This window comes from Heloderma suspectum, chromosome 8 (genome assembly GCF_057233095.1).
Source record: "Heloderma suspectum isolate Gila_16-S chromosome 8, 16-S_ref, whole genome shotgun sequence".
Classification (NCBI taxonomy): domain Eukaryota; kingdom Metazoa; phylum Chordata; class Lepidosauria; order Squamata; family Helodermatidae; genus Heloderma; species Heloderma suspectum.
The window spans coordinates 3579131-3591383 of record NC_139465.1 but is presented as its reverse complement, the minus strand read 5'-3'; the positions used below and the strand labels follow the sequence as shown (position 1 = coordinate 3591383).

The window sequence follows — 12253 nt, the reverse complement described above, 5'->3', positions numbered from 1 at the left end:
TAAAATAAGAGGCTCTAAAAATACCCAAGAGTTTCTCCTCCTTGCCAATAAGTGGAGGAGGCAAGAGATGGAAAGCTGCGAGTGTGGTGTTCATAACTCACCTGTCAATTAACTTGCCTTGCAGGATGACAGGCAAAAGGTCGATGCCGTCGATCTGTCTGTCACTGGGAGGCTGCAGTCCTGCCAGTGTGAGGCTTGTGGTGAAGAGATCCATCACACTAGCCAGCTGATGACTCACCTGCAATTGACAAGACAAGAGCGTTTGCGCACAGACACATATCCGCACACAGGCAAAAACAGCACAAACCACAAGCGGAAGCAACCCCTGCTTCCAACAAGGAGGTCTTATAGAAGAGCTCAGCACCTTTCAAGACATGCAGTCTGAGTTGATTCTGGATTCTCGGCAGAGTCTGGTGAAAAGCTCTTACTCAGGAACACTGGAAGCTGCCTTATGCCAAGTCAGACCCTTGGCTCATCTAGCTCAGTATCAACTACCTCAGGGGCCCTGGGCACATTTGGCAATCTGAGAAACTGTCCTGGGCACCAGCACAAAAGGGCTGCCATGGGAAGTATGGCTAGTCACAAAGGACAAGCAACCTGTCCAAAAGACTGAGCAGAAGGCAGAGGTGGGGTCTGAGCCCCAGCCCACTAAGCGACGCCTTGGAACCCACAGTTCTCACCACCAACAGAAACCCATTTCATAGAAGGAAAACTCTTTTTCTCTCTGCCTGCTCTGCCAGCTAACTCATCCCCCCCCCCTGCCATCTCTTTTCTTCTTTCACTCGGGATCACCACAACATACACACTCTCTCTCCACCCAGCCATACATACACACCAACACCACTCACCACTGTCCATCCACGCACGCACGCACAAAGTACATGTATCCTGCACATACATACAGGCATAAACACACGTCATTCCATTCTCCTATCTATATACACTCCTTGGTGGGCACTAAGAAAGGTATCCAGGGCACGCTGGTGCATGTGGGCACCATGCTGCCAACCCTTGACCGACACTGACTGGAAGCAGTTCTCGAGGGTTTCAGGCAGGATTCTTTCCCAGCCCTACCTGGAGAGCTTCTGAATGCAACGCAGGGGCTCTACCACTGAGCTGCAGCCTGTCCCCCAAAGGATCTGCTTTTGTAGAGCCAGATTATGTGCCAAGCTTCTTGGCACCCCAAGCTTGGGAGAGGGAGGCTGATCCTGCCACCTCCATGCCCTCTATATGGGCTTGGGGTCTTAGACCTAAAGAAGCTTGGGTGCTGTTGCCAGGACCACCAGCAGAGCTAAATAATGTTGGGGAAGCAGCAAAATCCCCCTCCCCCAAAGCTCCAGACCAGCATCTGGATTTGAAACTTTTGGGATGTGGCGTGGATCTTGTGGACAGTGTGACAAGTTCTCTAAGCCATGTCGCACACTTTGGGGGTGGGGTGGGAGGAATGGCTTAAGGTCACTTTCAACAGAACATGTGGGTAAATTCTAAGAGCGTTTGATTCCTGCAGTATCAGGCAGGCCAGTGTGGGGCTGCCAGTGACTTCCTTGTACTTGGCCCCTTGTTATTAAGCAAGGCCTGGAGTGGATGGCTCACATTAAATGGCCAATTACATCCCTGTCCTCACACGCTGTTCTCTGTGTAAAGGAGAGAAAACTTCTTAAAAGAAATTAAACGTCAATGTTACATCCACTTGGATTTATCTGCAGCACCACATTGGAGAGGAGAAGGGGGGGGAGTAGGAGGAGGTTACTATTTATATATAAACTTTGAAGTATTTTCAGAGGAGAAACTGGGATTTTTTTTTTAGCATTTTCTTGTGTCGACAGCACTCTTTCATTTGACTTGCCATTCCCATAAGAAGACCAGAGTGGGTGGGGGGGAATATTCCAGAGACTAACAGCCCAGTGAAAAATAAATAATGAAAAACAGAGGCGCAAGATCAGATATTTTCCATATCAGCAAGGAACAGCCGGCATTACGCACGTTAAAGAAGAGGGTATATATATATATATATATATATATATATAATTATTTTTGTATGCATATATATATATATAAACTCTCAGCATACACAGAATGTCTTTAAGAAAATGAAATCCTTTTTGCTTTGGGCCACACTGCGAGAAGAAATAGCCAGCGCCGGCGTTATCAGTGCTTTCAAGCTCTAACTCTGAATCAAAGGCGACAATTAATAAAGTTGCCCCCGCCAGGAATGGAAAAGAGGAAAGCTAAATATTTGAAACTGGGTGAACAAATGTCAGGGTGTTTTTAAATAAAATCCTTTTACATTTATCACAGCAAGCAGACCTGATATCCCTGTCTAATTCAATTTCAATTTGTGCCCTGTGGGAGATAGTGAAGAAAAGGTTGCAGTGCTGTCTTTGGGTTGATATGTTCTTTTCTCCTTCAGGGAGCAGAACCAGGGAGGTGGGAAGAGGGGTGGGGGAGAAAAGGAGGGGACATGGAGCAAAAGGAGGATTCAAAAAGCAGCAGAATATCCATTCCTGGCAGCTGGATTCTTCTAGAAGGCAGCATGTGAAAATCTTTAAAGTTTGTTGACTGGGTATGAATTCACCTGGAAAATTCAACCAAGACTTGTTGGGGGATTGGGGGGTGGGAGACATCCAGCAAGGGTTGCTTGTTTATGTTATTTACACTCAACAACCTAAAGGGGTGGGGTCAAAAAACTATGAAAACTGATACAAAGAGCAGCAGGAGAATAACTGTGGTTCAGTAAAACCACCTCCAGGATTGACCCCAAAACAATATCTCTCATTCCAGCTCTGCTATATGATTTTTCTTTATGCTTTTTGTTCTATATTTGCTTCAGTTTGACTACATGGGTATAATGAGCATGTTCCTGTCAGGAGCGCCCTAGCTGCCTCTTGCAGTCCCCTCCAATAGCCAACTCAGGACACAGACGACGAGGATTCTTTCCAAGGCTTTATTCCTTTATTACTTTATGACTCTTACAGATACTAGTCACTAGCGACTAAGCAAGGAACTGCACTGGGGTAGATAGCAGAGTAGCCTAAGCTCCAGGTAAGGCAGTTGGTCCCCGTTTGAAGGAGAACCGTGGGAAGACTCTGAACTTATGGGCTATGGAGAGATCCTCCCTCTTACCCTTGGGTCCTTGGGATGCGACCGTTGTTTGCGCGCCAAATGAGCACAACGCCCTCCATCTGTCGTCGCTCCCTGCGTCTGCACCGAGCGTCCAGCAAGCCCCCCTCCAGCGCTCTCTCACTGCCAGGGTCACTATCTATCCCAGGAATGCTGGCAGGAGGAATCTCTGCCAGCTGCTGTGCTTGTGAGAGATGAGCAAGCTCCTCTCCCACGGATTGCTGTTCCTCCTCAGAATCAGAACTGCTCTGGGGCTCTATGGGCTGTTTCCACCCTGACAGTTCCACACATCTACTCCAAGTGCACACACTCTAACCTTGCCATGTGTATTGGCTTTCTGAGAACCTCTGGTTTTACTTGAATAAGATGCAATGTTTCTAGCCCTCATGCCTGAATGTGTGAACCATCTGTAAAAAAACTCAAATGTCATCTTGGAAAGAGCTTTCAAGAGTTTCCAAGGTACAAGACTGCTAGTGCCCTCTCACGGCTAGGCACTACATCCCCTCTCTTCTTTTGCTCTTTACTGTGTTAGTATCTGCTGGATAGTTGCTGCTGGATAACCAACTGATATATGCTATTTAAGTTCTGCATTGTGTGCAGACTGCAAATATATACCCAAATTTGCAGGCTGCACACTTAAACAGCACATATCAGTTGGGTTTCCTTTGATTCAGAGAACTCACTGCTCCAATTCTAATAGAAACACAACACCCCACAGGATTATGATAAAGCCCTGCAGCTTCACAGGAGGGGGACCTGCTTGCCTGCCAGCTTCACAGATTGTCATATGGTGAAATATCTGCTCAGAGAGCATTCATTTGGGCAAGAAAGAGTTCACGACCAAGGCCACAATCCAAGAGAAAGAAAGAGAGATATATACTTAAGCCCACTTAAGTGAAACTAAATATACCTAAGCCATGTTGGATAGCAGCCTTTTCCCATGAAGACTTTGGCATAACCCTCTCCCTCTGTATCTCTTTCTAGATTGGAAGCCCCTTGGAGCAGGGACCTGCCTGCTTGCTCTTTGTAAAAGACCATGCACATGGACGGCTCCATAATAAAATAATAATAGCCAAAGTAAAGAAAAACAGGCAGAAAAGTTTTGCCTAGGTAATGAGACAGAACCTTTTGTTGAGGTGCAAAAGTTAAAGGCAGCCGGGGGGGGGGGGGCGGTTGGAGGGGGACCTGATCAGATTAGCTCCTGCTTGGCACCAGCTGCAATGGCAGAGTACAGGGTTAACTGAGGATTTTTGTGACCCATTAAATTTCAGTGAAAAGGAACATTTGCCCCTCTTCAAAGAGAGAAAAAACCACCCATGCAAACAACTTCCAGGAACACCTGTACCAATCCCTAGGTGTTTCCAATGCCGATTATGCAGATCAGCTGTGAGTTACATCGGTTTCAACTAGGCGCCGACTCAAAGTGAAGAGTGAATGAAGTGATGCAGATATGTAGCTAAAAGCTCTAAATGTGTTCCGCCAAAATTGCGGGAGAAGAGGGCACAGTAAATAGATGACAGAACAGACCTTAATAAGAGAGAAAGAATGCAGAGAGAACTAAAAAAGCATGGAGTGAATCATGCATACGGCAGAACTTTAGGAAGCCATGACACCCAAAGCAGCTCTTTCCTTCTCACTTGCAGCAAGGAGACTGTGGGACATCAGAGCACAGAGTTCTTGAAAGCAAGGAGGAAAGAAGGGTCAACATCCATCATTCTGGGTTTATTCAAAAACAAGAGCCTCCACGTAATCAAACAGGATGCGCAAGAGGATGCAGTTTTTATCTCTAAAGGTGTGTGATCCCAAAAAGGAAACCAACTGCCCAGGATGAAGGGGCTGAGGCCCGAAGGGACAGTTGAAGAGGTTCGGAAGAGCTGACTGATAAGTCTACAGAATCTTGCGACCACTTGAATTCCTCCATTTTACCCTGCTAAGTACGAGTACTGCTTTCATCCACCATCTAGAAACAACATCTCTGTGCTTGCAAAGAATTCACAAGGAAGAGTCTGAACAGAAACCAAAAGGGGTCATGTTCAAGATTTTGAAGAGCACTGCACATTACTGTGTGCAATACTCATTAACAATGATAAACCAAAAAACCATCCCTCCATGGTATGTTGCGTTTTAACTATCTGGCAGCATCCCTCCCTTTAACAACGTGTTATTCATACAATGTCTTCTTCTGTATTTAATTAAAAACCCTTGAAAGGGGATGTAAATTAGAAACTAAATGTTGTCTTTGTCCAAGAGCACAAAGGATTCATAAAGAGTCCAGATCCTGAATAGCCCCTTCTCTCTGGAATGAAGACATCGACAAAGAAGAGAAAACACTCATTATTTACTAAGGAGCCTGCCTCCCGTAGACTTTGATTGTGTTTGCCACTAATGAGTACTGTGATGATTTCTTGCACACACAGGTGTGGCCACCTGAGGAGAGCTATCTGCTGGTTATTTCAGAGCTAAGATTCTCTCTCTTGTCCACATGCAGCAGGGAAACAGCCATGTCCTGATACTGAGACACCCCATCACCCATCAACACAACAGGTACTGAAACACAAACTGAGAAAAACAGTAACAAAAGCCCAGTCCACACCTGCCCAGTTCAAGCTGTTGGATGCTATAGGATAGCGGTGGGGGACCTCAGGCCTGTGGGCCAAATCCAGCCCACCTGGGGTCCCAATCTGGCCCTCCAGAGTTCTCCAGATGGCCAAGCCCCTTTCCCCCACCACTGACCATTTGGTGGCTTCCTGGCTTTTGCATGTTTTTTCCCCACTCTAAAAGTTGAACTGCCTCTCCTATGGCTGAGTTACTGGCAGTAAGGGCTTTAAGCTAATATATGCTGCTGTTTTTGGTACTTTGGCCCTGCCCCTTTTGCCTCCCCCGCCCCCAAATGCAGACCCCGAGAGATTCTCTGAAATTTTATTCTGCCCTTGGGCTGAAAGAGGTCCCTCCCCCTGCTGTAAGATGTCAAGCCTGGGCTGCTTTACTGATGCAGGGCATTATAATTTAGAGCACCAGCTATGAACCTAGCGCTGTGCAGCTATAGACAGCTTTGACTATGAGCCCTTTGGGGGCAGGAATCTAAGCCATGCTATGGAAGAAGAGGAGGAGGAGCAGTAGCAGCGAGCACATATACTCTACATTCAAAGCCTAAGAAGACTGGTGCGTCATGTGCTTATTAGAGTTAACTGTGAAGGCTAGGCTATCAAAGCAATCTGGGAGACAGGTGGCATGGAGGTTTGGTTCTCACAGCTTTGTCTGAAGCCATAATCACTGTATCCCAAGGACCGGGGTTGGGTACCAGCAACTCTACTTGACAATGATTGTTCATGAAGGCCTTAGGCAAGCCTCTCTCTCTCAGTCTCTCAGCCAGCCCCCGCCTCATAGAATCATAGAATCATAGAATAGTAGGGTTGGAAGGGGCCTACAAGGCCATCGAGTCCAACCCCCTGCTCAATGCAGGAATCCAAGTCAGAGCATCCCTGACAAATGGCTGTCCAGCCTCGTCTTAAAGGCCTCCAGTGTGGGAGAGCCCACCACCTCCCCAGGTAATTGGTTCCATTGCCGTATTGCTCTGACACTCAGGAAGTTTTTCCTGATGTTCAGCCGGAATCTGGCTTCCTGTAACTTGAGCCCATTATTCCGTGTCCTGCACTCTGGGATGATCAAGAAGAGATCCTGGCCTTCTTCTCTGTGACAACCTTTCAAGTACTTGAAGAGTGCTATCATATCTCCCCTCAGTCTTCTCTTCTCAAGGCTAAACATGCCCAGTTCTTTCAGTCTCTCTTCATAGGGCTTTGTTTCCAGTCCCCTGATCATCTTTGTTGCCCTCCTTTGAACCCTCTCCAGCTTGTCTGCATCCTTCTTAAAGTGTGGTGCCCAGAACTGGACACAGTACTCCAGATGAGGCCTAACCAGTGCTGAGTAGAGGGGAACTAGTACTTCCCGGGATTTGGAAGCGATGCTTCTATTAATGCAGCCCAAAATAGCATTGGCCTTTTTTGCAGCCACATCACATTGTTGGCTCATATTCAGCTTGTGATCGACGACAATTCCAAGATCCTTCTCGCTCGTAGTGTGGTTGAGCCACGTATCCCCCATCTTGTAACTGTGCATTTGGTTTCTTTTTCCTAGGTGCAGAACTTGGCATTTGTCCCTATTAAATGCCATTCTGTTGTTTTCTGCCCAGCACTCCAGTCTATCCAGATCACTTTGAATTTTGTTTCTGTCTTCCAACGTATTAGCTATCCCTCCCAATTTTGTGTCATCTGCAAATTTGATCAGCATTCCCTGCACCTCCTCCTCCAAGTCATTAATAAAAATGTTGAAGAGCACTGGGCCCAGGACCGAGCCCTGCGGTACCCCACTCGTTACCTCTCCCCAGCTTGAGAAGGTCCCATTGATAAGCACTCTTTGAGTCCGATTCTGTAGCCAACTGTGGATCCACATGATCGTTGTTTCATCTAGCCCACTTCGAGCTAGTTTGCTCATCAGGATATCATGGGGCACTTTGTCGAAAGCTTTGCTGAAGTCGAGGTATATGATGTCTACAGCATTCCCATGGTCTACAAGGGAGGTGACTTGATCAAAAAATGAGATCAGATTTGTCTGGCAGGACTTGTTTTTGACAAATCCATGTTGGCTTCGAGTAATCACGGCATTGTTGTCAAGGTGCTTCCAGATGGATTGCTTTATGATCTGCTCCAGAATTTTTCCAGGGATTGATGTCAGACTGACTGGTCTGTAGTTCCCAGGTTCCTCCTTTTTACCCTTTTTGAAGATAGGGACAACGTTAGCCCTCCTCCAGTCATCTGGCACTTCCCCGGTCCTCCATGATTTCTCAAAGAGAATAGACAGCGGTTCTGAGAGTTCTTCTGCCAGTTCCTTTATGACTCTAGGATGCAGTTCATCTGGCCCTGGAGATTTGAACTCATTCAAAGTAATGAGGTGTTCCTTGACCATATGCCTGTCGATCTCAAGCTGCAATCCTGCCCCTTCAGCCTGTACTTCGCCTTTGCCAGGGGGGTCATAGACCCTCTTTTGGGAGAAGACTGAGCCAAAGTAGGAATTGAGCACCTCTGCCTTTTCTTTGTCATCTGTTATCATTTTGCCATCCTTATTTAATAGCTGAACAACCATTTCTTTCCTCTGCCTTTTACTATGCACGTAGCTGAAGAAAGCCTTTTTGTTGTTTTTAGCATCCCTCGCTAACCTCACCTCGTTCTCCGCTTTAGCCTTCCTGACGCCATCCCTGCAATTCTGCGCTACCTGCCTGTACTCTTCCTTTGTTACTTGGCCTTCTTTCCACTTCCTATATGTGTCCTTTTTTGTTTTCAGGTCATCCCTAAGCTTTTTGTGAAGCCACATTGGCTTCTTCTGTTGTCTTCCACCTTTTCTTCTTGTTGGAATTGTTTGTGATTGTGCCTTGAGAGTTTCCTTTTTTAAAAGTTCCCACCCATCTTGGACTCCTTTTCTCGCTAGCATTGTTTGCCATGGGACCTTACTGATCATTGTTCTGAGTTTATTAAAATCAGCTTTCCTAAAATCCAGGGTACGCGTTTGAGTACACTCGGCTTTTGCTTCCCTTAGAACCAAGAACTCAAGTACAACATGGTCGCTTTCCCCCAGAGTTCCTGTAACTGCTACTTTATCCACTAAGTCATCTCTGTTGGTTAGGATCAAGTCAAGGATAGCCGATCCTCTAGTTCCTTCCTCTACTTTCTGTAGGAGGAAGTTATCCGCCACACAAGTCAGGAATTTCCTGGAGGGGCCATGTTTTGCAGAATTTGTCTCCCAACAAATATCGGGGAAATTGAAGTCCCCCATTACTACTACATCATGCTTCCTTAAAACATTGGCTATTTGCTTTTCAAAAGTTTCATCCTTGGCTTCTCCTTGATTGGGTGGCCGGTAGTAGACTCCGACCACCAGGTTCCTTTTATTCTTTGCTCCATTTATTTCAACCCAGATGCTCTCGATGGGGCTACCAAGCTCCTCCTCCTGTATTTCTGTGCAGAGATATGTATTTTTCACATACAGTGCAACCCCGCCTCCCTTTCTGTTCCTCCTGTTCTTTTTGAACAAGTTATATCTTTCAACTGCTGTATTCCAGTCATGAGAGTCATCCCACCAAGTCTCAGTTATACCTATCAAGTCATAATTTCCCTCCTGTATTAAGAGTTCAAGTTCGTTCTGTTTGTTTCCCATACTCTGGGCATTAGTATATAGACATCGAAGACCATGTGCTTCATAGTCTGGCTTTCTTCCTACATGTGTCTGAAGACTATTATTGGGCGCTATCAGCGCTGTTCTCTCCATTGCAGTGCATGCGCCTACGTCCATTGTTACCCCCAACATTACATCTCCCTTCCCCGTAGGATTCAGTTTAAAGCCCTCCTGATGAAGTTCTTCATGCTGTGGCCAAACACATTCTTCCCAGCCTTTGTGAGGTGCAACCCATCCCTAGCCAACAGCCCATCTTCCAGGAAGTATAGCCCGTGGTGGCCTCCACCCACCCCCATCTGCAGTATGAGGAATGATGGCAGTGACTTACTTTACAGAGTTGTTAAAATGTACAACTTGATAATATTGCATATGAAGTGCTTTCCACACTTTAAAAAATTTGCATAGTGATTTCATGATGACAATGATTAGCTTTATATGGGGCTGCCCTGGAAGGCTGAGGCTGCAGCTGGTATAGAATACAGTAGTGTTCCTCTGACAGGAGCTTAAATGTAATGGTATGGCAGTATTTGTACTGGCTTTCTACAGTCTTGTGGGGGAGAACTGCAGTTGCTAGTTGTAATCTATGAAAGCCCCAAATGGCTTGTGCCCTGTGTACACAAGGAAAAACAAAACAGGCTTGACTGCTATTAAAGATGTTTAGGTAGGGGAGGAGGAGTCCCTTTCTAACTGTAACGGGGGTGGAAGATTGACATGATTACTGCAACTCCAATAATCTCATGATCTCACCCTGTTTACTCCCATCCTCCATTTTCTTCCCTTTCCTGGTGTTGTTTCCTAGCATGTAAGCCTCATAGGGAAGGGACCCATCTACTCATTCTGAAGAAAATGCCATGTACATGGATGGTACCAAACATATGAACTCACTAACTAACAGCAGAATTCTCATCATCAAAATCTCTAACAGCAGAGGCTGGACAAACATTTGTTTGGACTAGTTTTGGTGGATTCATCCAGACAGCAGGAGTGGCTGGAAGGTCTTATTGTCACTCTGAGCCCTGGTCTCCCAAGTGGCCCATTGCTAGAGATGGAAGTGGATATTTGTGGTGGTGGGTTGTTTGTCCCCCTTTCGTTGGTTTGGCAAGCGGAAGGAAACCAGGATACTTCACTGGAGTATGTGAATTAACTAATTAACTAACTTAGAATTTGGAGAGAGAGATCACACTCCTGGGCCACACTCAAAGCCCTTCTTAATAATCAGGTCATGTGCATGAGATGTCAGAACTGCAATAATGCAGTTCAACTGCCCCACAAGTATCAAAGACATCAACCAATAAGCTTTCTGGTTTCTGTCACACATATTCCACAGACAGCTCTCAAATGGAGTATATTAAAGCTCTGACCCAAAGCCCACTGGAATTCATTAAAGGAAACTTTCCAAGTAGACTGTAAAGAAGATATTTAATTCCAGATTCTCACCTGCCCAGCAGCTACATGTCCTGGCCACCAAGCAATTGCTGGTTCTCTCATGCCACCTTCAAAGGTAGTCTGCTTGCCGCACAGGAAAGGGCCATTGCTACCTCCTAGAGAAAAAGAAAACAGAAGATCTCTGGGTAGGGGAGACAGGAATAAGAACTAAGAAAAACTAAAACAAAAAAAAAGGGTACAATTAACCCATTCCAAAAGGACACAGTCAACTTGGTTTTTGTTCAAGTCCTTTAAACAATGCCCATCACCATCATAACTTGCATATTTATAGCTCCATCTTAGACTTTTGCAGTAGCATACTAAACTGTGATACTGGTGTGATGTCATTAAATCATCAATATTACACTGTACACTTGGGGTTGGATCCAGGAACCTTCCATGAGAGGAAGTGCTCCGCTGATGGACAGTCCCTCTGTCTGATTTGGGGGGATTTTCTGACTCTCTGTGCAGCATTTTCAAGGGCTGAATGGGCTGCTGTGGGAAGGAGGGGGCAGAGAAGTTCACTTCTGCCAGCAAAGTTCATCCAGCGGAAATCTGGATCCCACCCTTGGTGGTCATTTGTTTCTTAAGACTGGATTTCAATAGCGACAAGTTTTACATCTAGCTGAAGACTGGCCTTTTAGTCTACAAAGGACCCTACAAACTTTAACATCATCTCAAGCGTTCCAGAAGATAGACCCGCCATCACCACCACCACATTTTTACAGGTGGAGAAAGGAGGATGAGAAACAGTAACTTGCTGAAGCCAATAAAGCTGGGGCGGGGAACAATTATCCCGTCAACGGCCACATTCCATCAGGGCTAATCTGGAGGGGAAAGGCATGGTGGTGCTGAGCCCCCCCCCCCTTTCCTTCTTCTCTTGTAAGAGAGATCATTAGGTAAAATCAGGGCCCAACTCCCATAAAGTGGGTTGGTTAACCAATGTCCAAAATAATTTCCAAAGAAACACATCAAATGTTCACTTCAATCCATGCACACCGCCATTAACTGTGACTTGAATAAAAGGAGGAACAAGCTGAGCAGTGACAGGGAAATTTCCCTGTCTCTCAAAATGAAAGTTCTCACTAGAAACGGCGTACTGTTCTAAGGCGGCAGATGGTTAGCAGAGGCCCCTGCTTCACAGCTGAACTGTGGAAAGTCAGAACTTGCCCAAGGTCACAAAAAGAGCAGATGACTTGACTAGGATTAGAATGCAGGCAATCCTTTCAGTCCTCCGTGCCCCCACAATCAGGCTCTGAGTTGGCTGGCCCTGAGTTGGGGTGTGTGTGGACAAAATACAGGGGGCATACAGTGATATACACAATACAGTGATGAATACACAGTGACTGTGCCCAAAGGACATAAAAAGCAAAAACCTGTGAAACAAAGCAAACCTGAAAGTCCAAGAGAACTGTCATCTTAGCAGCTTTTCAGAAGAGTTCAGGGGATGTCCTTGTAAGATCCTTTGCATTTATTGAGACAT

General features: G+C 45.9%; 1 protein-coding gene across 4 annotated transcripts in view; it reads right to left on the bottom strand.

The window, feature by feature from the left end:
* GALNS (galactosamine (N-acetyl)-6-sulfatase) overlaps positions 1-12253 on the bottom strand; it is a 71525-nt gene that overhangs the window by 41537 nt on the left and 17735 nt on the right. For all 4 annotated transcript variants that reach the window (XR_014784701.1, XR_014784702.1, XR_014784703.1 and 1 more), the window contains exons 9-10: positions 10783-10886; positions 102-238 (exon numbers count right to left, since the gene is read on the bottom strand). Coding sequence is in view for 1 of the 4 variants with exons in the window: in XM_084812754.1 (XP_084668880.1) it covers positions 102-238; positions 10783-10886 (241 nt within the window). In the remaining 3 variants the exon portion in view is untranslated. The remainder of the gene's footprint in view (positions 1-101; positions 239-10782; positions 10887-12253) is intronic.